Source organism: Dermochelys coriacea, chromosome 1, assembly GCF_009764565.3.
Source record: "Dermochelys coriacea isolate rDerCor1 chromosome 1, rDerCor1.pri.v4, whole genome shotgun sequence".
Lineage (NCBI taxonomy): Eukaryota > Metazoa > Chordata > Testudines > Dermochelyidae > Dermochelys > Dermochelys coriacea.
This window is the reverse complement of record NC_050068.2, coordinates 96,489,273-96,513,583: the sequence shown is the minus strand read 5'-3', so window position 1 is coordinate 96,513,583 and position 24,311 is coordinate 96,489,273. Positions and strand designations below refer to the sequence as shown.

General features: G+C 41.3%; 2 protein-coding genes across 7 annotated transcripts in view; one reads left to right on the top strand and one right to left on the bottom strand.

Annotated features, from left to right (window-relative positions):
- DZIP1 (DAZ interacting zinc finger protein 1) overlaps window positions 1-14,439 on the top strand; it is an 81,289-nt gene extending 66,850 nt beyond the window's left edge. For all 4 annotated transcript variants that reach the window (XM_043504674.1, XM_043504673.1, XM_038387901.2 and 1 more), the window contains 3 exons: window positions 1,537-1,667; window positions 12,314-12,491; window positions 13,272-14,439. In XM_043504674.1, the coding sequence (XP_043360609.1) occupies window positions 1,537-1,667; window positions 12,314-12,491; window positions 13,272-13,354 (392 nt within the window). In that variant the 3' untranslated portion in view covers window positions 13,355-14,439. The remainder of the gene's footprint in view (window positions 1-1,536; window positions 1,668-12,313; window positions 12,492-13,271) is intronic.
- Window positions 14,440-17,370: 2,931 nt separating this feature from the next.
- The window catches only part of CLDN10 (claudin 10), a 104,691-nt gene continuing 97,750 nt past the window's right edge, over window positions 17,371-24,311 (bottom strand). For all 3 annotated transcript variants that reach the window (XM_043504672.1, XM_038374063.2, XM_038374059.2), the window contains 2 exons: window positions 18,828-18,935; window positions 17,371-17,756 (listed from right to left, as the gene is read on the bottom strand). In XM_043504672.1, coding sequence (XP_043360607.1) covers window positions 17,630-17,756; window positions 18,828-18,935 — 235 coding nt within the window. In that variant the 3' untranslated portion in view covers window positions 17,371-17,629. The remainder of the gene's footprint in view (window positions 17,757-18,827; window positions 18,936-24,311) is intronic.

Sequence of the window (24,311 nt, the reverse complement as noted above, 5' to 3'; positions counted from 1 at the left end):
TTACTTGGGCAAAGCAGGTCTGTCTGCTGATCACCTCGGCAAAATAGGTGTGTCTATGCAAATACAATCTGCTTCTGTGGTCTTTTTGCCCATTTCATCAATAGAGAGCAGGAGAGGGCTCACTCAGACCCTACTTACGCTAATAGAGAGACAGTGCCAACCTCGAACGGCCTACAGTTGAAAAGACACAAACAAACAAAAAGTTGGAGATGAGGTTATAACTAGAGCCCTGTAAAATTCTTTTTTGTAATTGTTTTGTTTTTTGGGAATTCTGTTTTACTGTGGGAGGCTCTGGGGAGAGGGATTAGCCCTGGTGGTTGGGGTGAGTTGGGCGACCTGGGGCACAGAGTCACAGCACCACTCACCCAAATTTGGTCATCCTCCCCTCCATCATAATTGAGACCTAGCTCAGCTAAACCTGAGCGGGCGCTGCAACCTCATGTACCAGGTTGCAACTTCCAGAGTGGGGAGCCAGGCCAGACCCTCAGAACAGGAGCTGCAGGTGCTGTCATGATACAATTTTTTCATTTTATAGGTTGCTTTTTGTTTTATTTTGTATTATTTTGCATTTGCAAAAAACACACTGCTGTAGTCATAATATACAAGCAAACCAAGATGGGGATTAATTGACAGAGTTTACAGTTACATGTATTGTTGTTTGGGGTTTTTTGCTTTGGTGTTTAGTTTGTAGTGTTTAAAATTACATTCTTATACCCATGTTTAGGCACCTAAATACATAACCTTATTCTCAAGAGCCACGAAAGAGCTCAGTCTATTTAGCATAACAAAGAAAAGGTTAAGGCATGACTTCATTACAGTTTATAGGTATCTACATGAGGAACAAATATAATAATGGGCTCTTCAATCTAGCAGAAAAAAGCACAACACAATCCAATGGCTGGAAGTTGAAGTGACAAAAATGAATTTTTACTGCTTTACACCTGTTAGCCCTTCAGAGTTAATACGGCTATAGGTGAGGGGGCTGGTGTGTGTTACTTCTTTTGTGTCATCAACACAATTGTTTACTAAATTCCAATTAAGGAAGAAATCATTTAATTACAGGACCAATCATTTACACCTATGCAATCCCATAAAAAGCAATAAGATTACTGCAATATCACTGAGCATAATTTGGCTTCCAGAATTTTTGTTACTACTTCCGTTAAGGAAGGAACCCAACTTGACTTAGATGTCCTGGACTGAATTTGCATACCAGCAGGTAGAAAACAACATCTTTATTTGTAAAGTGAGCATATTATATGTCCTAATGATTGAGAAACAATAAACATGGAACCTCAGTACCATCTTTAGTCGCCTTTCTGAATAGAATTGCTGGTTTTGTTGTTGTTTTTTTAAAAACTGCCGTACTGTAGAAATTTAAAAAAATAATAATAAATGATGAAAAGTAAATTCATGTTTTTAATATCTTTCATTCATTAATCTAAGACTTGCTCAGTGACACAGAAGGGGGATATTTTTAAAATACCCTTCTTTTAAACTGACGATATCCCTGTAATTTTTTTAATGATTGTTTAGGTGCACTTATCCAAAAACTGACTGAACAAGTTGAAAAGACTCTTTCTAGCCATGGAAATAAGAATAAGCCAGCTGGAGGAATTAATGTCACCCAGGCATTTATTAAAAAAGAAGATGCACAAGAACTGAAGGTATTACATTATTTGTTAATTAAATTTATCTATACCAAGACACGCTTCAGTTATTATTGTTGTTGTTTTTGCTACTGTTTGTATTCCATGTTAGGAGAAGTAAAATTAATCTGATGCAGTAAAAATTTCATCCCCGATGCGCTTGCAGAGTTTTACCTAAGTTGGGTCTCTCTTTACTTGTTTTTCCACAAAGTCACATTTGTTCTTAGAAATGAGAGCTTGGAAAGATCTGTTTGATTACATCATAGGCTAAACTATTTTTGTTTCTAGAACTTTGTCGGGTATAGAGGTGTCAAACTCATTCTCTGAAGAGGACTGAATTTCTTTTCTAATTATTATCTATACGTTGGTATAGATATTTAGAACTACATGCCATGCTCAAACTCCAGCAGATCTCTCACTGATATCAGTGTGCTGTCTCTGCAGTTTGTCCAAGCTCCAGACCATTATCAGTGCTGATCTTTGCCCTTCGGGCTTTCGTCAATTCCAAGTCTTCCCAGTCATACTTTGTAGTGGAATGAAAGCTCTGATACACAATGGTCTTTATCCAAAAAACTGTTTAGTGAGATCCCAAGTTACTCTAAGGAAAAAATCAGCAGTAGATATTGGAATGTCACTTATTTCAAGCTTGGGATTTGTGATCAACTTGGAGAAGATACCAAGACAATAGTTCTGGCAGCTCAAATCACAGTGTTTTCTAAGCTTTGGCAAGGGAGATTTACCCTCTCTACTCCCCTAGTGGCTGCACTTGTAGGAAGTTCTCTGGGGCAGTTGCTTCCTGGCAGAGGGCTGGTTCTTCTTCCTCCCTTCCCCTTCAAGAGAGGAGAGTCTGGCTGGAACAGGGGTCAGCCTCTCAGACAGCCCTTGATAGGGCTTTATGGACTCAGTTTCTGAAGTCTGTTGCCCCTTTGCAGGGTTTCCTCCTACCACTCTTCCTCGGGTGTGCTGCTTGGCTGTCAGCTGAGGCAGCTCTGGAAGTGGTGTGTTTTGTGGGTGTCTCCTCCTTGACTGGCCTGCCTCTGTTACTACCAGTCTCTGCGTGGAGCAGCCTACTTCATGGTCATTGCCCTTTCCTATTGTAAGTTTCCCCTTTTAAGCCCCTCCTCCTCCTTCAGGAGGAACAAGCTGTGCAGCTGGGCTTCATTAGTGTAGCACAGGCCCAGAGGAGCTTATGAACAACCCCCTCCTGGTTAGTGGGTGGGCATGTCCCTTCACAGAGATACATATGCAAGGGATCATGTTATTCATCATTAAACTAGTGCCATGGAGCTTAGTAACACTTCCTTCCTAGCTCAGTGGAGTCTGAAAGGAGGAAGTTTAAGATCCAACATTTTCTTTGGACACTGTATCACTCCTCCCTGAAATGAATGGGAATTCCATTTCCTGAAGTGGTTACTGTTAATGAACTCTTGTTCCACATGTTTTCCTTCTCGCTTTAATTGCAGTTATTGTGTAACAACAATACAATCGGAATCAGCTTAAGAGACCTTGACCAAGTGGGAGGGATCATATATGAGGGATCATGTATGCACTCTTTCTGTCTTGATGCGAGCAGACAGCATGGCACATGTTGCTTATATCAATAAACTCTGGGGAGCTGAGGGGTCATCAGAATTCAGGCTATGGGCAGAATGCCATATCCAAGCTTTGTGGGTATCTCACTTACTGGGGAAGCAAGTAGGAGAGTGGTCATTAAAAAATATTGTTTTATCAGATATGCCAAGTTGAAGAGCAATACTCAGTAGCATGAGTTTTGCAACAGATTCAGAGATGGCAGCCTGGGCATTGAAAGCATTTTTCATCCAGAGTCTGTGGACTTCGTTCCCATTCACTGACCTTGCCAAGCCAAAGACCACATCAAACCAGGCCTTCTTGTCATAGTTCCTGAGGTAATTGCACCTCTGACTCCTTTGTGACCTCCTTAAGGATATCCACACTTCCCCCTGAGTCATGAATTGCTTCTGTTTCCTGAAAGAACATAACCCTTTCACACCCAGTTGCTAACAATACAAAGAGAAAGGGAAAACTGAGTAACACCTTTGCACAAAAATAAATCAGAAGTTTCCCAGTCCTCCAAACTTCTATCCTGCCTACAGCTTCTTTATAGTGCCCCACAAAAACTAATCCTGAAAATCTGGTTCTTGAAAGGGTCTCTGTAGCTCACGTAAAAAAGAAAAGGAGTACTTGTGGCACCTTAGAGACTAACAAATTTATTTGAGCATAAGCTTTTGTGAGCTACAGCTCACTTCATCGGATGCATTCCTGATGAATGATGAAGTGATGAACGGTGAAGTGAGCTGCAGCTCACGAAAGCTTATGCTCAAATAAATTTGTTAGTCTCTAAGGTGCCACAAATACTCCTTTTCTTTTTTGCGAATACAGACTAACATGGCTGCTACTCTGAAACCTGTAGCTCACCTGAACTTAACAGCTGGGGTAATCCAAATTCTTTTCACTTATTGAAAGTCAATAATGTGAAGGTAAGTTCTTCTTTGAGTGCTTACACATATCAATTCCAGTATAGGTGTGTGTGCATCCCAAGCACAGTTGCCAGAACTTTTTCCCTTTGTGTTATCTGTAGTGCCCCCTGATGTCGTGCATTCATAACGTTGGTATAAAGGGCCCTGCGGACCCCACTCCCCTTCAGTTCCTTCTTGCTGCCCATGATGGTTGTTGGAACCCTCATTGCCTAGGCAATCCTCCTCTTAGTGGTTTTCATCTCAGTTTTTAGTGTAAATAGTTGTTGTTGTTTTTAGTAGCTAGTGTAGTTTTAGTAGTTTCTAGATAGTTTGGGCTTCTCTGCTCTTAAATAGCGGGGTTGTCCACTGTCCCAATGCTAAGTCATGCCTTGATCACAGAGTTCAAGCCTTGCGCTTTGTGCAGTAAATCTATGCCTTTGAGTGACCCACACTCGAGCTGCGTCAAGTGCTAAGGGGAAGCTCATAGGAAAGACCACTGCTAAATTTGCAAGGAGTTTAAGCCCCAGATTCAGAACAACTAAGCTGTTCGACTGAAGGTCCTCCTCATGGAGGCGGCCCTAAAACCAGCCTTGGAGCTGCACTGGGACTCTGCACCGAGTACCTCGGCCTCAGTGCAGAGTATTCTCCATCAATCCTGGTCTCCTGGCACCAATCATCTTCCTTGGTGCGCAAGAAGAAACACTACAAGCACCAGAAGATGAGCAGATTTAGGATGCCGAAGGACTAAGGAGAAAGCGAGACCCCATGGCAGGCCACTCTTCATCCTTGAAGCCTAACCATCAGGTACCCACACCCAAACCACTGCAGCACTCTGTGACGCTTACTTTGGATCAGCACACCAGCCAGTTTATGGTGCCATTGACTCCCAAACCCTTCATTGTGACAAGGGACCTTCTAACCCTACCAGTACTAGACTCACCAGACAGTCAGGACTCAACACCACTGGTGCCCCCAGTTGTAAAGGAATCAACACCAGCTCCTCACCTGGTACTATGACTGCTTTTCAAGGGAAAACACTCACTGACAGCTGCATGATCTCCTCGCAACCCTCTCCGGCACTGAGTGGCACGGAACCTGGTCTCTGCAGTGCAGCTCATAATCATTGGACTTCGAAGAGGGATCATATTCCCCCGTAGACGCAGCCAACCTAGCTGCTCCTCAGGCCATTCTTACCCCACGTCGGCACAGAGTTCTTCAGTACCACTGGGCGCTCGGCCATCATAGTTATGGGGTCTGCCTACCATGCAGTGGCTCTTCTGGAACCCGTAAGGAGGAACATCCCAATTCCTTCCCAATATTCCTCGACAGGCCCAATGCAGTCGGCCCCCAAACACTTCAGGTCATCCAACCACTTATTTTGATGAGACGCTTGAGGTTGAAATCACAATCCCCTATGTTTTGGATGTGGCTTACCTTCCTGTTCTCCAACTGCCTTTCCTATTTCCTGGATGCCTCAAACGGGGATAAACTGGATCCAAAACGTAGGGGATTGTAATGTCACCAGTTGAGACCACAACCGTCATTCATTCCAAAGTGGCCTCACAATTCCATTGCAGTCAAGCTATTTTTCTGCCAATGTTCTATCCTAAGCCACGTGCGAATAGAGAAGAACAGCGTCTCCATTCATTGGATGTTCAGCATTCCCTGTCTTTTTACATATAAAGAACCAAACTATTCTGCAGATCCACTCAGCTATTCATAGCAATTGCAGAAAGAATGAAAGATCTCCCCATTTCTGCACAGAAACTCTGGTCGTGAATTACCTCATGTATCAGAGCATATTATGAGCTCGCGCATATTATGCCCCCTGCTAACCTAATGGCACATTCTACAAGGTCTCAAGCCTCCTCTGTCGCTTTTTTGGCACTAGTTCCAATTCAGGACATCTTCAGGGTGGCAACTTGGTTGTCAGTTCACAGGTTCAAGACATACTACGCTATTATGCAACAGACCAGAGACGATGCTGGCTTCGGCCAAGCTGTGTTACAGTCGGCATGTCCTTAATCTCTGAACCCACCTCCAATGCAGCTGCTTGTGAGTTACCTACATTGGAATGGACATGGGCAAGTACTCAAAGAAGAAAAAATTGCTACTAACCTTTCTGTAACTGTTGTTCTTTGAGATGTGTTGCACATGACCATTCTAAAACCCTCCCTCCATCCCCTCTCTCAGAGATGGTCAGCAAGAAGAAATTGAAGAGGAGCAGGATCGGCATGACTCTTTATACCAATGCTATGATCATGCGATGCCAGGGGGCACTAGAGCTGATCCAACAGATACCACGAAGGGAAAAAATGCCAGCAATTGTGCTCGGAGCATGCACACACCTATATTGGAGTGGATGTGTGCAACACATCTCAAAAAACAGTTACAGAAAGGTTAGTAACCGTTTTTTCTACCATTCCTGGAGGATGTTCTCCAAATGGTGCTTCTCAAAAGTGTATGAGGCTAGGTCTTTCTGACATCTCAGATCCTAAAATTAATTGGGTGGATAGGGCGGAAAATGAATTGGCTTAGAGTATCCCTACAGGGCAGACTTCAGGATGCTGAGCCATTCAGGAGAAAATTGAGTCTCAGTCTATAGGTTCCCATTCCTTTATTGTGTAGATTCTTCATGGTGATATGGAAATGGATGGTCTAGACCACGAATAGGCTTCCCTCCTAATATTTAAAATTGATACTGAGGCAACTTTACCTCTTTATTCCAAACCCTTAGGATTAGTTCCCTTATTATGAGTGACCATGAAGATGGTCTTTTATTCAATTGTCTCTGCCTGTAGGTTGGAGAATTTGCAGTCTGTCATGTATTCCCCTTCACTACCATCTGTCTGGATGAGGTAATGTTGAAGAAAGTGCCCAATGTTATTTCCAAAGTGTGTTTCCAGTTTAATAGGGCTAGTCCTGCAAGGGCCCAATATATTAGAGCATAAAATCATCACAGTTGGGGTATCGAAAAGCTAAGTTAGGGTATATTTAAAGGTTTTTAAGTCCTTGTACAGAGCCCTGTCCCATTAGATGTAATCCTAGGGAAGTTTGGCTTGAGAAGCAAAGGGATGTAGAAAAATAATTCCTGTAACAAACATTTAAAACACTCTAGAGCTTTTGGAAATTAGTTTTTCTGTAACATATTTGGCATATACTGAACACCTGTTGGTGAATTGTGGTATAAACTTTTTACTGGCACAAATTTACAATGAGCTGCCTGACTTACACAGGGCTTTGTCACTTTTGTAGTTGTCCCAGACTCTTTATATATTCCATACTCCTGTGTGGTTATGTGTGTTCATGCATGTGTGTCTCTCTCTAGCTGTATATGTATGAATACACATGATGGTATTGCATGATTTAAATTTTGGCTGTGGTTTTCAAAGGAGGCTATGAGAGTTAGGCACCCGGGGCTTACTGAAATGTCACTAGGAATTGGGTGTCTAATTCCCTTAGGTCCTTCTGAAAATCCTACCTTTATCAACATAAGTTTGGGGTGGCTGCACTAATGAATGGTGTAGTTAATCCCAAATGAGTACTGCTAGGCCTTTATACTACACCACACTATTATTATTCTGTACGTGTCATTTTGCAGAAACTATTTTAGAAATGTTTTACAGTTAAAATGATCCTATTTTACATTTGTTTTTGCCTGTAGCCAGACTTCCTGAATACTATGGATGTGACTGTATGGGGTTGAAGGGAATGAATATTTGAGGAAAATCTACTCAGCCAGTTCCGAATTTGTCTGAATACACTTTTCCCATTATTACCATACCATTTTCACACACACTGAAATTTGGTATGTTAATACAGCACAGTGAGCAGATCTGTCACACTGAAAACTATTGGCTTGAAAGTAACAAAGTTATGAATGTTAAAAGTTGCTTAGCTGACGTTACAAAAAATGGCACTACATCAGACTTTGCATTTCGAGAGAGGTGCACTGCATGTGGGTTTTTTCTTACTGTATGCATCTTTAATTGTTGGCGAATAGCTTCTAACTCTTGCTTTTTAACAAAATGGGTACTGGCCTAACTAAGCCACTGAATTCATTTTCTGTGGGGGGACATTCAGAGTGCCTCATGGGATTCGTGCTATGTGAGAAATCACCTCTCTCCCCCACAGCTGTGCCCTCCAATGACAGCTACATTTCCAGCACAGAACCACACAACTGTTGATAAATAGGGGAATACCTGTGAGCACAAGAGACAGAATTTTTTTTAGGAGTTGGTCTTAGACTGTGTAACTCCCTAGCCAAAGAGATAAGAATGATCACGAACCTTACAGCATCCAGAATGAAGTACAATGTCATCTTTTTGACTTGGCTTTTTCTCAGTAAGTTCCTCTTATAGAAATATAGGACTGGAAAAGATCTTGAGAAGTCATGAAGCCCAGCCCACTGCACTGAAGCAGGACCAAGTAAACCTGCACCATCACTTACAGGTGTTTATCCAACCTGTTTGTAAAAAGCTCCAGTGATGGGGACTCCACAACCTCCTATTGGAAACCTATTCCAGAGCTTAACTACCCTTGTAGTTTGAAATTTTTGCTACTCTCTAACCTAAATTTCCCTTGCTGCTGATAAAGCCCATTACTTATTTTCTTACCATCAGTGGTCACAGAGAAGAATTGATCACAGTCTTTTTTATAACAGATCTTAACATATTTGAAAATTGTTATCAAGTCCCCCTCAGTCTTCTTTTCTCAAGACTAAACATGTCCAATTTTTTTAACTTTTCCTCATAGGTCAGAGTTGCTAAACCTTTTATCATTTTTTTTGCTCTCATCCGGACTGTCTCCAGTTTGTCCACTTCTTTCCTAAAGAACGGTGCCCAGAATTGGACACACCAGTGCTGAGTAGAGAGGAACTCTTATCTCCCATGTCTTACATACTGCACTCCTGTTAATACACACCAGAATGATATTAGCAAGTGCATCATATTGAGGACTCTCATTCAATTTGTGATGCACTGTAACTGCCAGATCTTTTCCAGATATACTGCCACCTTACAAGCTATTCCCCATTTTCTGGTTATGCATTTGATTTTTCCTTCCCAAGTAAAGTACTTTGCACTTGTCTTTATTGAATTTCAGCTTGCTGAATTCAGACCAGTTGTCCAATTTGTCAAGGTCATTTTGAATTCTAGTTCTGTCCTCCAAAATGCTTGCAGTCCCTCCCAGCTTGGTGTCAGCTGCATTATTGATTCCATTATTCAAGTAATTAATGAAAATATTGAATAGTTCTGGACCCAGGACTGACCTCTGCGAGACCCCACTAGATACAACCTCCCAATTTGACAGCAAACTATTGATAACTAGTCTTTGAATACAGTCTTTCAACCAGTTGTGCACCCACCATATAGTAATTTCATCTAGACCACATTTCCCTTGTTTGCTTATGAGAATGTCATGTGGGATTGCCTTACGAAAATTAAGATATATCACGTCTGCTGCTTCCCACCTATCCACTAGACAAGTAACCCCGTCAAAGAAGGAAATTAAGTTGGTTTGGCATGATTTGTTCTTGACAAATCCATGATAGCTATTCCTTATTATTCTATTGTCCTCGAGGTGCTTAGAAATTGATAGTTTAATAATTTGCTCCAGTAGCTTTCCAGGTATCAAAGTTAGGCTGATGGGTCAGTAATTCCCCACGTCCTCTGTGTTCCCCTTTTTAAAGATAGATACTATGTTTGCCCTTCTCCAGTCCAATGGGACCTTACCCATCTTCCAGGAGTTCTCAAAGATAATCACTAATGGTTCCGAGATTGCTTCAGCTAATTCCTTAATTTCTTAAATTCCTTACAATTCATCCTAGGGTATGAATTTATCAGGCTCTGCTGACTTAATTCAGCTGTTTACTCCTCCTCGTAACACAAGAACTAGGGGTCACCAAAGGAATTTAATAGACAGCAGGTTTAAAACAAACAAAAGGAAGTATTTCTTCACACAATTCACAGTCAACCTGTGGAACTCTTTGCCAGAGGATGTTGTGAAGGTCAAGACAATAACTGGGTTCAAAAAAGAACTAGATAAATTCATGGAGGATAGGTCCATCAATGGCTGTTAGCCAGGATGGGCAGGGATGGTGTCTCTACCCTCTGTTTGCCAGAAGCTGGGAATGGTTGACAGGGAATGGATCACTTGATGATTACCTGTTCCATTCATTACCTCTGGGTCACCTGGCATTGGACAGTAGACAGGATCCTGGGCTACATGGATATTTGGTGTGACCTAGTATGTCCATTCTTATGTTCTTAAGTTAACTTATCTAAATACTCTTTAACCTGTTCTTTCCCTATTTTGACTTATTGTTAATATTAACAATATTAATAATATTATGTTGAGTATCTGATCACACTTATCTAAATACTCTTTAGCCTGTTCTTTCCTCTTTTGACTTATTGTTAATATTAATTATGTTGAGTATCTGATCACACTTATCTAAATACTCTTTAACCTGTTCTTTCCCTATTTTGACTTATTGTTAATATTAATTATGTTGAGTATCTGATCACCATTAACCTTTTTAGTGAAGCAAAATAGGCATTAAACATCTCATCCTTCTTGATTTCATTAGTTATTAGCTCTTCTTCCCTGATAAATAGCAGATGTATATTTTCCTTAGACTTTCTGTTGCTCCAAATGTATTATAGAACCTCTTCTTATTGCCTTTTCTGCCTCTTGCTAGGTTTAACTCATTTTGTCCCTTAACTTTCTGATTTTGTCCATGTTTCCACTTTTCATAGGATTTGTTTTTGATTTTCAAGTCGCTAAAGAGCTCCTCATGGAGCCATATTGCCCCCTTATTCTTCTTCTTATTTTTCCTATTTTTCCTTCCTATTTTTCCAGTTTGCAGTTGTGCCTTTAATATTGTCTCCTTGAGAAACTGCCAGCTCTCCTCAACTCCTTTTTCCTTTCAATTTTCTTCCTGTGGGACCTTACCTACTAGTTTTCTGGGTTTATTAAAGTCTGCTTTTTTAAAATCATTCTCCTTATTCTGCTGCTCTCACTTTTTTTCCCTTTTCTTACAGTCATTAAATCTATCATATCATGATCACTTTCACCCACATTGCTTTCCACCTTCAGATTCACAACCAATTCCTCCCTATTTGTCAAGCCCAGCATTCTAATAAAAAAACCCAAACTCCTACCTGTGAGGAAGCAAGGGAGAGATTGGTATTGTGTGTGTTTTTAATTCTTAGGGAGGGAAGATACCACAAAGATAGGCTTCATGCCAAAATTTAGATAAAGAGAAGTCCTGTGACTATTTAACCCAGTTATGTTTAATCCTTCCCCCCCTCTTTTTTCTCAACACTCTTTCCCCCCTATTTCCCTTTAAATAAAGGAATTTAAATGTTAAAAAGCCCTTCACACATTGTTAAGGTTGCATAATTGAAAAACAAGAAGTCAAGAAGAGCAAATAAGTTTCTGCAGGAATCTAAACTCTGCCAAGTTGCATGTATAGCATATAATATGTTCATTTGTTTTTCTTATAAGTAATATAATCTAATATTTAAATTAATATGCTATTTATTAATAATGAAGTATTTATATTATGGTAGTGCCTACGAATCCTAGTCAAGGATCAGGGTCCCATTATGTTAGCCCTGGTATACCATAAAACACACTTGATATGCATTGTTGTTAAGCTAACATTGTAGTGTGATCTTTGCATTAGGTCCTCAGCTGGTGTGAATCAATGTAGCTTCATACAATGGAACTGTGCGATTTCCACTAGTTTAGCATTTAGCCCTTTAACTTTTGCAGTTCTTTTCACTTTTTATTATTTTTAATTGTGCAACTCTAACAGTGAATTAACATAACTTTCTGCATTCAGCATATTCATAGGTTAAAAGTGTGTGTGTGTGTGTGTGTATGTATGTATGTAGGCTTAAAAAGAAAGGAAACATAAAAGTAAGGTGCTATGACACAGGACTATACAGCGCTTGATGCATGTGCACTAGGGGACCTTTTAGAAGGGTTTTACTTCCACACAGTGGTTACCCTTCCCTTTGTATTTATGACAGTCCCCCTTCCTAAATCTGCTCCTAAATCTGCATAAGTAGATTTATGAACAATTTTACCTTTAGAAGAACTCCAGAAAATAAAAAATAAAAATAAAAAACCCTTCCTTCACAAAAAAAAAACCCTCATGTTTTTTTCTTTTCCTATTAGTTCACAGAAGTTGATGATGATGACTGGGATATATCATCTGTAGAAGAAGAAAATTGCTTATTAGCAAAAGACGAGAGAGGGCAGAAGGGAACTGCAGTTCACAAGAATAATGAATCAAATACCGCATCAATGGTACATGCCTGGGGTGTTCCTAAGGCAAATATTCCTAAAGAGGAAGGTAACATATTCAAACATTTACAGTATTTGAGGGGAAAATTGGATTTAAGCACCTGATATAGTTAAAGAAAAACTTAAGTGTAGTATAAAAATGTTTTAGTCACAATATCTAATTACAATGGAATGTAAATAACTTCTTAAAACATTTTGTCACAAGTATATATAAAATATGCAAAATTGATTCTAAGATTCCAAGACTCTGAGAACCTTTAAGCTGCTGCCATCTTTTTAAAATAACCTGTCTGAAAAAAAATGTCTCATTCCCCTCCCAAATGTGGAATTTCCCCCCTAAATTACCTGGTTTGAGAATAATATTAAATCTTTGACCTCTGGCAGTTTAAGATTTATATGTTGTGACTCAGGCTGAAAAGGGAGCTTTATACCATTGGAAAGGAAAGCTTCTTATATTTCCTGTGGGGGATACAAACAATTGCTTCTAGCCCTAGACTGTTCCAAGATGTTGGACTTTAAAATGGTCATTTTTATGTGTAGAAAAGATACTTAAGTCATTTTCAGAAAGGCCTGCAATATTAGCACTGACAGCTAGTATCATGGTCCCTACTGTAATGAGGGAAGCAGTCTTCATATATAGCTATTTATAACTTTCCTCCTGTGGGTGAAGTCCTGGCCCCGTTGAAGTCAATAGAAGTTTTGTAATTGATTTCAGTGGGGCCTTATTTCACCCTGTGTGTCAGTTAGAAGGAAAATAATGCTGAATTATGATTGATTATAGTTTAGTTTTTATCATCTAATTCATTTTTTTCATTTATTTTGTTAACAGGGTTTAATGATGCTGATACAACAAGCACATTAAAAAGCAGCTTAGTCACTGTAACTGATTGGAGTGACTCTTCAGATATATAACTGTTCAATTCAAAATGGCAGACATTTCTGTTAGATCATAATACAGATTTAAAGACCCTGTCTAAAAGATTCTGACTCTTATTCATTTTTTTTCAATTGTACATTAATAATAAGGAAGATTGTTTACAAAATGTTTGTGTTTTAACCTTGAACAGTTTACAAGGGGATTTACATACATGTAACCAGCCCTTCAGTATTTAGAAACTTGGGGTGAAATCCTGGCTGAATTGAAGTCAATGGCAAAACTCCCACGAACTTCACTAGGGCCAGGATTTCACCCTAGTGTTTCTTTGTAAGACTGAAACCAGTTTCTAGAAAAGCCCAGAAGCATTAACTAATAAACCGTTTCCTGCAGAATGTTACTTATCAGTATTTTTAAAGCCTTTTAAACAATGTGTAATTTTTTAATATTTTATCCTGAACTTTATATAAAAATGTGAACATTTTAAATAAACTTTTTCTTTGTATTAAAATATTAACATTTCCCAGCATGATTTAAAGCACTAGTTCCCAAACTTGTTCCGCCGCTTGTGCAGGGAGAGCCCCTGATCGGCCGGGCCGGTTTGTTTACCTGCCGCAAGCAGGTTTGGCCAATTGCGGCTCCCAGTGGCCGCGGTTCACTGCTCCAGGCTAATGGGAGCTGCTAGAAGCGGTGCGGGCCAAGGGACTTACTGGCCGCCGCTTCCAGCAGCTCCCATTAGCCTGGAGCAGCGAACCGCGGCCACTGGGAGCCGCGATCGGCCGAAGCTGCGGATGCGGCAGGTAAACAAACCGGCCTGGCCCACCTGGGGCTTTCCCTGCACAAGCGGCGGAACGAGTTTGGGAACCACTGATTTAAAGTAAGTGTCAAAGGCTGAAAAATGATATAGTTTACAGATTTGTTGGTGTATGCCTTGAAACTTAATACTGGGAAAGTGTTTCTGCTTTACTTATTAGAATAGGTTTTAATGTGTATTCATATAAAACTACAAATTATAAAAATATATCTAGACAACTTGAACGGGAACAAGAAAGGTACAGATGTGATATTGAACACTTAATTGTATTTTTTTGTTTTTATATTCAATAAACTTTTGCTCTTGCAGTTGCATTAATTTCCCAAGGTAGCTGCCTTCATAAAAAAAGACTTAGCTGCTTTTGAATTTAAATAGTAATAAAACACTAAATTTAAAAAAGCTTGAATGATTAGTACTGTATTTTTAGATGTGTCCTATTTTTATTTAATTACAATGTAATACAAGCTATTCCTTTTCTATTATGTTGAGTTTTAAAAACTAGGATTGTTGAGGATATATTTTATATATTTATCCTCTTGCCTCCCAAAATTGGTTCACCGAAATTCTGAAGGTCTTCATTTTTTGTTATTGTTGGTGACTTCATCTTGGAGAATCAGTACATCTCAATAAGTCAGTGGTCCCCAAACTGTGGGACGCGCCCCCTAAGGAGGCGCGGGGGAATGTTCAAGGATGCGGAGCAAGGCCCGGGCCAGCTCCCTCGGAGGGAGCACCACCCCAGCCCTGCTCTGCTCCCAGCCCTGCCCTCCTCTGCCCCCAATCCCGCCCTTAGCTGTGGCTCTACTCCTGGCCCCAGACCCATCCCCAGCCTCAGTCACCTTTCCCCCATTTCCCCTTTCCCCCAGGTCACAGACCGGCTCCCAGGAGGTGGTGCAGACAGGGACAAGGGGGCACCATATGAAAAGTTGGGGGACCGCTGCAATAGGTAATGACTGATTTATCCTACACCCAGTCCTGCTCTTATTTAATTCAATGGGAATTTTGCTATTGACTTCAGTGGCAGTAAGTTGGGGCTCCATCTTTCTTGGGGTTGCACAGGGAGCAAATCAGGACAGACTTTGGCCCCATTGCTGGCATAATCATTTAAAGGCACTTCTAAATGTGCACCTAACACTGCAGACACTTACTTATGAGTCACCCATACTCTGTAGTCACGTCAGTTCCATTTGCTTCAGTAGAGCTGTTAATGAGAATAAGTCCTAACCTGAATAAAGGATTGCAGGAGTGGCCCCAGTGTCATGAAGAACATCTTATAAGTAAGCTTCACATGAAACGAGATCGTTGTGGATTGAATGTGAACCGCATAGCTGAAACTAATGCCTACCTACTTTGATATGAAAAAAACCTTGGAGAAAAAGGAAAATACAGATGGCTGCAAATGATATAGATCAAAATTAGCCATTCTGCCTGTTCAAACCTCAAGAAGGGTATGGGTTTGATTTTTTTAAGAAGAAACTATAATTCATTATAGGTAAGGCTACATTTTAGTCATTGGTATTTTTAGTAAAAGTCATGCAGAGGTCACGAGCAATAAACAAAAATTCATGGCCCATGACCTGTCCATGACTTTTACTATATACCCCTGACTAAAACTTGGGATGTGGCCCGGGGGGCATTGCAGGTGCCGGGGGTGGGGGGGTGCGGGAGCTCGGGGCAGGAGGAGTAATGTTGGCTGGGGCAGGCTCCCTACCAGCCTCCTGGGAAGCAGCGACCCCAGCTCCTAGCTCCACATGCTGCCTCTGCTCTGCTCAGAGCCCCGGTTCTGCAAGCTCCCTTGGCTGGGAACTGCAGCCAATGGGAGCTTCAGGGGCGGTGCCTGCAGATGGAGACAGCAAGTGGAGCTAGGAGCTGAGGGATGGGGAGATCCTGTTGCCCTTCCAGGGAGCCCCCCCACATAAGCACTGCCCTACACACCAACCCTGAGCCCCCCCACACCCAAACTCCTGCTGCTGGGGGGGGTGGCGCCAAAGACTGCCCTGGCAACGGCCAGTGCACCTGGCCGGGGGATGCCCGAGCTGCTCAGGCGGCCTTCTGGCCAGGCGCACCGGCCGCTGCAGAAGTCAGGGAATCCATAACTTCCATGACCTCCGTGACAGATACGGAGCCTTAATTATAGGGCATATGTCCAAAAGGTGTGCTGTGGTCATTCATAATCTCTTAGATAAATCTGACTCATTGAATCATCATACAGATAACTGTTTGAAAATTGTCACAGTTCCAAGTGGAAAGAAAAACAGTGCTGCTCACTCTCCCCCTCTTAACTGAGATCTTAGAAATTTTTGCCTAATTCAAGATCATCCAGCAGGGCTACCACGTGTCACATAATTACATGTGCCATTCATGCATTTGGTGGCCCTCTTATGCATTCCCATAGCCATCCTGGAATCTGCAAAGTCGTCTGCAGGCATTGGCAAAGATTTTTCCTGTAAACACTTCTTGTGGCTGCTGGGGGCCATTCTGGTGCCTGGAACCTAGTCAGTCTGCAGGAGGAGTAAGCAAATGGCAGAACAAATGGCTTGCTAGCAGCTGCAGTAAGGAACGAAAGGGGAACAGAGACAAACAGAGGGGGGGCAGGTGGGGTAGTGGTAGACTGGAGGAAGGATGGCGGCAGGATCAAAGGATACAAGCTGAAGTGGGGAGGAGCAGAATGGAGGAGCTTGCCCCAGCCCTCCACACAAATCCCCAAGACTTCAGGTGCTGTCACTCTGTCCCCCAAAATTTCCTTTCAAGTTGCCTTAGACTCAACACACCACTCTCCCACAGTCTGCCCTGACTCCCTCCAATATCCTGGTCACAACTCTCTTCTCTAGGCTCCCTCATCAGCCCTGGTTCCCCCAGCCCCTGAACTCTTGCTAACTGTCTCCCTCTCTTGCTTCTGTGGGATGTGAATGATTAGCTCTAGCCTCCCTCCACACTGTTCCTCTGTTCACTGGCACCCTGAGGGAGAAACGAGGACCTGATTTTCAGAGCTGCTGATCACCTCAGCCCCTGTTGACTTCAATTGGACTTGCAAGGTGCTTAGCACTTCTGAAAATCAGGCTCTAAGTGATTTGTTTCTCACTGGTGAAAAATTTCACTTAGGGAGCTGCACAAAACTTGACTTCTGTCTCCAAATACTAAACCTATTTTGGAACCTGCTTCTCTGCTGCTGCTGTGATGTACTGCATTAGATACTGTGCGTTTGATATCATACAAATGAAGTAGGTGACATACTGTTATCTGTAAATATCCGATTTATTTTTTTGTAGAAAGCAAAAACAGCAAGTGATTTACAGATATATAATTTATGTATAACACCAACATAAATCTCAAAATATTGTATAAGAAAATTTACATCATCAATACGTAAAATGCTGCAAGTTAATATTTTAAAAATTCATTGTCCTGGTGGTGATTATGCTGGTACTCTTCTGGAAATCACTCTGTGAATGAACTGTACAAACTGATTTGAAAACTGGCTTTGTATCATAGAACAGTACAATTAAACATAAGCATTCTTGTCAAAGTGCTTTGGAGGGCCTTTTGGTGATTTAAAATCTGCTGCACTATTGTGGACCTTTGTCCTAGAAGACATCACAGATGTGGCTCCATTGTATGTGTACCCCATTCTGAAAGACAAAAAGCTATCCATTTACGGCTCATTCTATGAACAGGTAACAATTATACGTGTGAGTGTAAAAAAAATATTCAAACTAGGAAAAAAACACGTGCTTTCTCCCAGCAAAAAACAGACCTATTATCAATTTCACTTTGCCACCTCTCACCAGCAGAGGAGGAGCAAACAAGACCAACACCTCAGTGGCTATGCATTTAAAACCTTCTGTTTAGGACAGCAGAGACTCCTGCTCCCTAATGTAAACCTCATCTATTTCAATCTAATTACTACTTTTCATAGTTTCCCCTCCAACATCTTCCTCTTCTTCAGTCCACCTCCTTATAATGTGTACTTCAGTGGTTGGCAACCTTCGGCATGCAGCTCATCATGGTAATCTGATTGCAGGCTGCAAGACATTTCGCTGATGTTGACCATCTGCAGGCACAGCCCCCCAGAGCTCCCAGTGGCACGGTTCACCGTTCCTGGCCAATGGGAGCTGCGGGAAGCGGCAGCCAACACGTCCCTGCAGCCAGCGCCGCTTCCTGCAGCTCCCATTGGCCGGGAACGGTGAACTGAGGCCAGTGGGAACTGCAGGGGGCTGTGCCTGCAGACGGTCAACGTACACAAAATGTCTCGCAGCCCACCAGTGGATTACACTGATAGGCCGTGTGCCAAAGGTTGCAGAATCCTGGTGTACATTGTCTAACAGTCAAGTAACTTAGGGTTACTTCTGTTATGAAGGGGCAACATGCATCTGTTCAGAATGCATATATGGTATGTTGGCTGTACTATGCAACTGATTGCTTTTCCATTAGTTTCTGACACATGACAGCAACTTTATAAGTACATGTAATCTGAAACCATGGTTTTCCTGAATGTTGGTAGTGACTTCTTAAAAGAAAAACATTAACTTTAAATTCTATTTTTTTGCACAATCTTTTTCAAAAGCTGGTTGTAGAATTGTTTTGAAAGCATAATCAAACTCCAGCTGTATAGTTTACCTTTCTATACATTTAATAATCACAAATTTGCTAATATATTGATTTATTTCAATAAAATAAGTGCAACCACTTGGGTTCTGTACCTTGGGGATTTACTGTTTTCAGCTATTGAGAAGCAGAATATACTTCCACCAATTATGCAAAGTGATGCTCCAGCCCATCCAATGAATAAAGCTGCTCCTAATTCATACCTGCAGGAAAGTCATAAATATATTAATACATTGTTTTCTCAGGATATAAACTAAGTTTAACTGTGTGTGAGACATACAAACAAGCTAAATAAATGAACATATTTTGCTAAATAACTTTCAATACATGACACAGATATAATTGCAAAATGAACAACAAACTAACCACAAATACCGAGTCTCTTCTCACGTATTTTCCTTTAATTCAGTGAATGAGTGTTCAGCCTACGGCAACACTTTTCAGTCTGCACAGCCAGCCCGAGAATGCCTCGCCCAGGTAGGTCTTTGTAGACCAGCATTGCTCAATGACCAGTCTATGGACTGGTGCCAGTCCCTGAGACGTTCCTGACACAGTTTAGGAAAGCAGCAAGCCAGTTCCTGATATCAAAAAGGTTGAGAAATACTGCTTTAGACTACATGGGTCTGAGTGACAAGAGTTCTGCTCCACACCATAGTCGCCAGTGTAAGCCCCAAGCCCAGGCTTCTCTCTGATTTCAGATGCTCTGTGCTTCCCTAGCTTTGGCCCATATATCTAGTGTAGCTTTTGTCCCTCCCCTACTAATGTGGATTTGTCCCCTGCTGTGAGGAAGGCTGCTGCCCCATAGTGGGATATGGCTTTTAGTGAGGTCAGGAAGAAAGGGATTGCCAAATAGACCATCCCGGTGTGGGTCAATGGAGTGTCCATGACAACGCTAATTGACTCAAGGTGCAGTCGGACCATGGTTGGAGACAGCTGGTAGAAAAGGGAAATGTTGTGGATATGATTTACCCCACATCCAGGGTGATGTGTACCTGTATCCCGTGAGGGCCGTAGAACTTGAGATAAGGGGGCATGTCCAGATAGTATGGGTTTGGGGCTGGGTGGACAAAAATCAATGATTTATTTAAAAAAATCAAAAAAATTGGATTTTTTAATTTAAATTGGATTTTTTTGATAAGATGATACATTATAGCTCAAAGATATCTCATCATGGAATAGGGATTATAAATTCTAATTCTATAGTGTGAGACAATATATTTATGTAATGTTCAAGGAAAGTTTTGTAAATGAGTTCCAATAGTTTGTGGATTAGGGACCCAATCTTATGGGATTCCCCAGGCTTCTGTATAGATTTCAAAAAGTTCAATGAATAGAAGATTGTTGGGGGCGGAATAGATCTGGACAAGGAGAAGAAGTCTGGAGATAAATGTGAGAAGGGAGGGACAGGCAATAGAAACAAAAGTGAAACTGTTTAAGCAGCATATTCCAGCAAATCTGTTTGAGCAGCATATTCCAGAAGTCGAGGTCTTTCTGAGTGTAGCCTTCATTGATTTGAGATCTACCATACCATTCTCTCACTAGAAGGGAAAACCTATAATGGCAGCAGGCCGTAAAAGAAACCCAGTTAGGGAATAAGAACCGTTCAAGAAATATATGTTTGCTGATGATGTTTTAAAGAAAGTCACACCAGTGAACTGGTGGAAGTCACTTGAGCACTTGGATTCAGAGACCGTTGAAGTGATAATCTCACTTTTAACAGCAGTAGCTTCTTCTGCCAGTGTGACAAGAATATTGTCTTTCTTTGGACTAATTCATTCCAAGTTGAGAAATGGTTTGGGACCTGAAAAAGCAGGAAAGCTTGTTTTTCTTTTCCAGATTATGAACAAACAGGAAAATGAAGGTGAAGACAACTGAGTTAGCAGCAGAAGCCAATATTTTAAGTTTCTCATGTTGACCTGGCTGACCTAGCTGATTTAATTTTTTTTTAGTATTTCATTTAACTATTTTAGTTAAAATCAATTTTAACAAAAACAAACCTGAAGTTAAAAAATTTGAATGTTTAACTAAATTCAAAAATTCATATGCTTGTTTTGTTAAAATATTATGTTTGCTGTTGAAGAAAAAAATCCAGAACACATAACGTTGTTGTTTTAGTTAAATAAAACAATTTAAATGTCTGTCTGGTGATGTTCTCCTCCAAATACAGCATGGCAAGAAAATCCTCCTCCAAATATTAATGATTAACCTGTTGAATTGGAGATATTTATGAAATCATTGGGAGGTGAACTATCTGCTTCAATTACCTTTGGTAAATGAAATAACCAAACAATCATTCATTTTCTGATATTGCTGTAAAACTATTCTGAAAAGTTTTCAAAATCAATCACTTTAAATATGTATAGTGTGTACCTTCTAAAAATGAAACCTATATCTATCTGAGTTGTGAAGACTACGTATTAAAGTTATAACAAGCAACAAGAATGCACTTTATGTAGAAATCCATGATTTATGTAGAAATCCATGATCTGACTAGTGACTTAAATCAAATCCATCCTGGTTGGGGGTCTCACAGACCCACATGTACCAAGTTATCCTGGGGCAGGATCTGGAGGAATTCAGGGAGATTGAAAAATTCAGAGAAGAAGAAGGTCACCAGACCCTCCAGAGGCAGGAAACCTGGATCAAGGAAGGGATGATGATGATGACCTTGGAGAAGGCCGCTCAGCCCTAGAGTCACCAAAAGGGAGGCAGAGGCTCACAAACCCCAAAATTGGGAGGAACTGACTACGGAGATGGACTTTATCAGCACCCAGAAGGAGGACCCAACGCTGAGCCAGGCCTATGAACAGCATACCAAAATATATGGGGAGGTAGTTAATCCCCAGTAGGCGAGGTGGTTATGGTCCTATTTTGAATTGCAGGAGAAACGGTTATCAGATGACCCAACATGCACAAACAGGCAAGACCCAAGCTCAACTACTGGCCCCCAAGAGGTTCTGGGGGCAGGTGCTGCATGTGGCCAATACGATACCCTCTGGGGTGGCACCTTGGGCTTGAGAAGACCCTGGACTGAGTGGGGCTCAGGTTTTACTGGTTGGGGGGGTGCATGTGGAGGTCAAAGGTTATTGCACCTCCTGCCCTGAATGTCAACTGGTCAGGGCTGATGTAGTACAGCACCACATAGCCTCTGAGCTGCGGAGGAAGGTTCAGGAGAACCCACACTCTACCGCAGAAGATGTGGGAAATGGTCTGCCAGGAGCTGAAGGCTATGTTGGAAATCAGGGTAGTTGAAGAATCCAAGAGCGAATGGTGGAGTCCCATCATGTTGGTGCCAAAACCTGACAGGTTACCCCGTTTTTGTATTGACTTTTGGAAGGTGGATGCCATTTCAAAATTTGATGCCTATCTGATGCTCTGGGTAGACGAGCTGCTGAATAGACTGGGGCCGCCAAGTATCTTTTGACCCTTGATCTCCCAAAGGCTACTAGCCGATCCTACTGATAGCTGAATCTAGGAAGAAAACCGCCTTCTCTACTCCTCTGGGGGCTTTACCAATTTAAAACCATATTGAACTGTCAGGATGAGCAGTAGATTAGAGTTGCTACCCCTGGTTGCTCATCCTCCACTTCCCTATTTCTCAGTCCAAGGCTGGCCTCTTCGTTAAGATGATCTGGCTCAGAAAGGCTGCAGGCTCAGTGGTCTCCTCATCCCTTCCCAGTTGATACTTCTGCTTCTCCACCAGGCTCAGGGCGAACGTTATAACTTTCAAATCTTCCATGGAGAGCCCTAAAAACCTACATCCCAACCTCAGGGCTCAGAACAGGGAATAGGGACCTCCCCATCCACAACCTACCTTCCCCCTCCTCCCCTCTTGACAATACTGCTGTGGTAACCGGATTATATGTTTGAGAAGTACGTGTGAGCCGCTTATCATAAATCTGCATTGATGAATAGGGCAGTTCAATAGAAACCCCTGTTTGATGTGAAGCAGAGGAAAGTTTAGAGACAGCACACTTTTGCTTTAATTCTGAATACTATTTCCATGTCAACAATGCCTACTTTAATATGAAGTGAAACATACTGCTGAGAACACCCTTAAACTGTTCTGTGAAGCTCCTGAATGTTTTTATAAATGTGTTGTTATTACAATAGTGTAACCCACCTACCTCCTGGGTGTGGTGTTCTGGCCCCTCTACTGGCACTGAGACCACTTAGAGGTTAATGAATCTGCTATAGCTTTAGCTAAGAGCCATGTGGCTTTCCACTCATGCAGTAGAGGCTTATGCATTTAGCTCCAGAGGGCCCAGGTTCAATCCTGCCTGCTGACAACTAGGGTCTGTCAGTCTTACACTGGCACTTAAGAATGCTAATCAAAACTTAGATTATGTAAGGTATAGCACAGATATTTAACACAGAAGAATGTCAGCATTAATGTTCTTACCAGATTTATAATGGTAAGTTGTTACGAAAGAAAACTACAGCAGCAGCAGTTCAAAATGGAAAGTGGCCAGGTGGCATATCTAAATTCGCCCACCTTTTTGTTTGTTTTTTGTACCACATGGAATTGTTCCTCTTTAAGTTATTGTCTGCTGCTTTGCTGGTTTCATATTTGTGGGTTTTAGTGCTGCATTTGGTAATCCCTTCCCTTGTTTGTGAAGATGTTTTTCTTAAGACTCCCTTGTGTGGGAATGGAAATGTGTAAATAGCACTGTGCACTCAAGGGCACCTGAGCCCCTGCATGCTTTAAAGTTAAAGGACCATAGCAGGACCCAGAGGAACATTTCTGAGTTTCAGTGCTGAAAACTGAGAACTGGGAAAGACAAGTTATCCAGAGTCTAAAATACCACCTAGGGCATGGTGGTACTTCCTTGTCTTTCCCCCTGCAAAAATGGTGGAGGAAGAGCCGACGTTCCCTTGAAGAGCTGGGAAGCAAGAGCAGGCCATCAACAGGTATGATTGAGGATGAAGGAATGGTTAGACCTTTGACATCTCCCTTTCATCATCCTTATATTATTGCTTCTGTCCTTCCTCCCATTAAGTATCAAGCTGATTGTAGAAATGTCACATTATATCCAAATTTCAGCTGCAACAGTGCAACCCAGAATTGACACCTATAGTAAGAACTTGTTTACTTGATAAATATTCTGTATGATGGAAAAGACACTTGAAATCAATATAATATGTGCTAGTGCAATTATACTCCTCATCTTATGGCACTCGTGATAAAAAGCCAAACACACTTTCTGTCATATCGATATCATTAGCCATCCAGTAAAAAGAGAAAACTAATTTATGCAAGACATTAAGTTTATTTTGTTTCAAGACAGTTAAATACATTTCTTGATATCTTGCACTTAAATATTTCTAAACAGTGAAAAAATTGTAATAAAAATCTAAAATGGGGTTTAAAACTAAATCAGTACTTTAAAATTCAGACACATATTGCTTCAGTTGTTTTGTACAATTAACATGCTGACTACAGACCCCCACAATCCAACAACATATCAGGTCTAGAATTGGAAATGTGTGCTTTAATAAATCTGACACCACCACTTGGGGGGTTTAATGTCTTTGGTCTGTCTCATCACCATTAAAAGAGCTGATAGACGCTAAACATT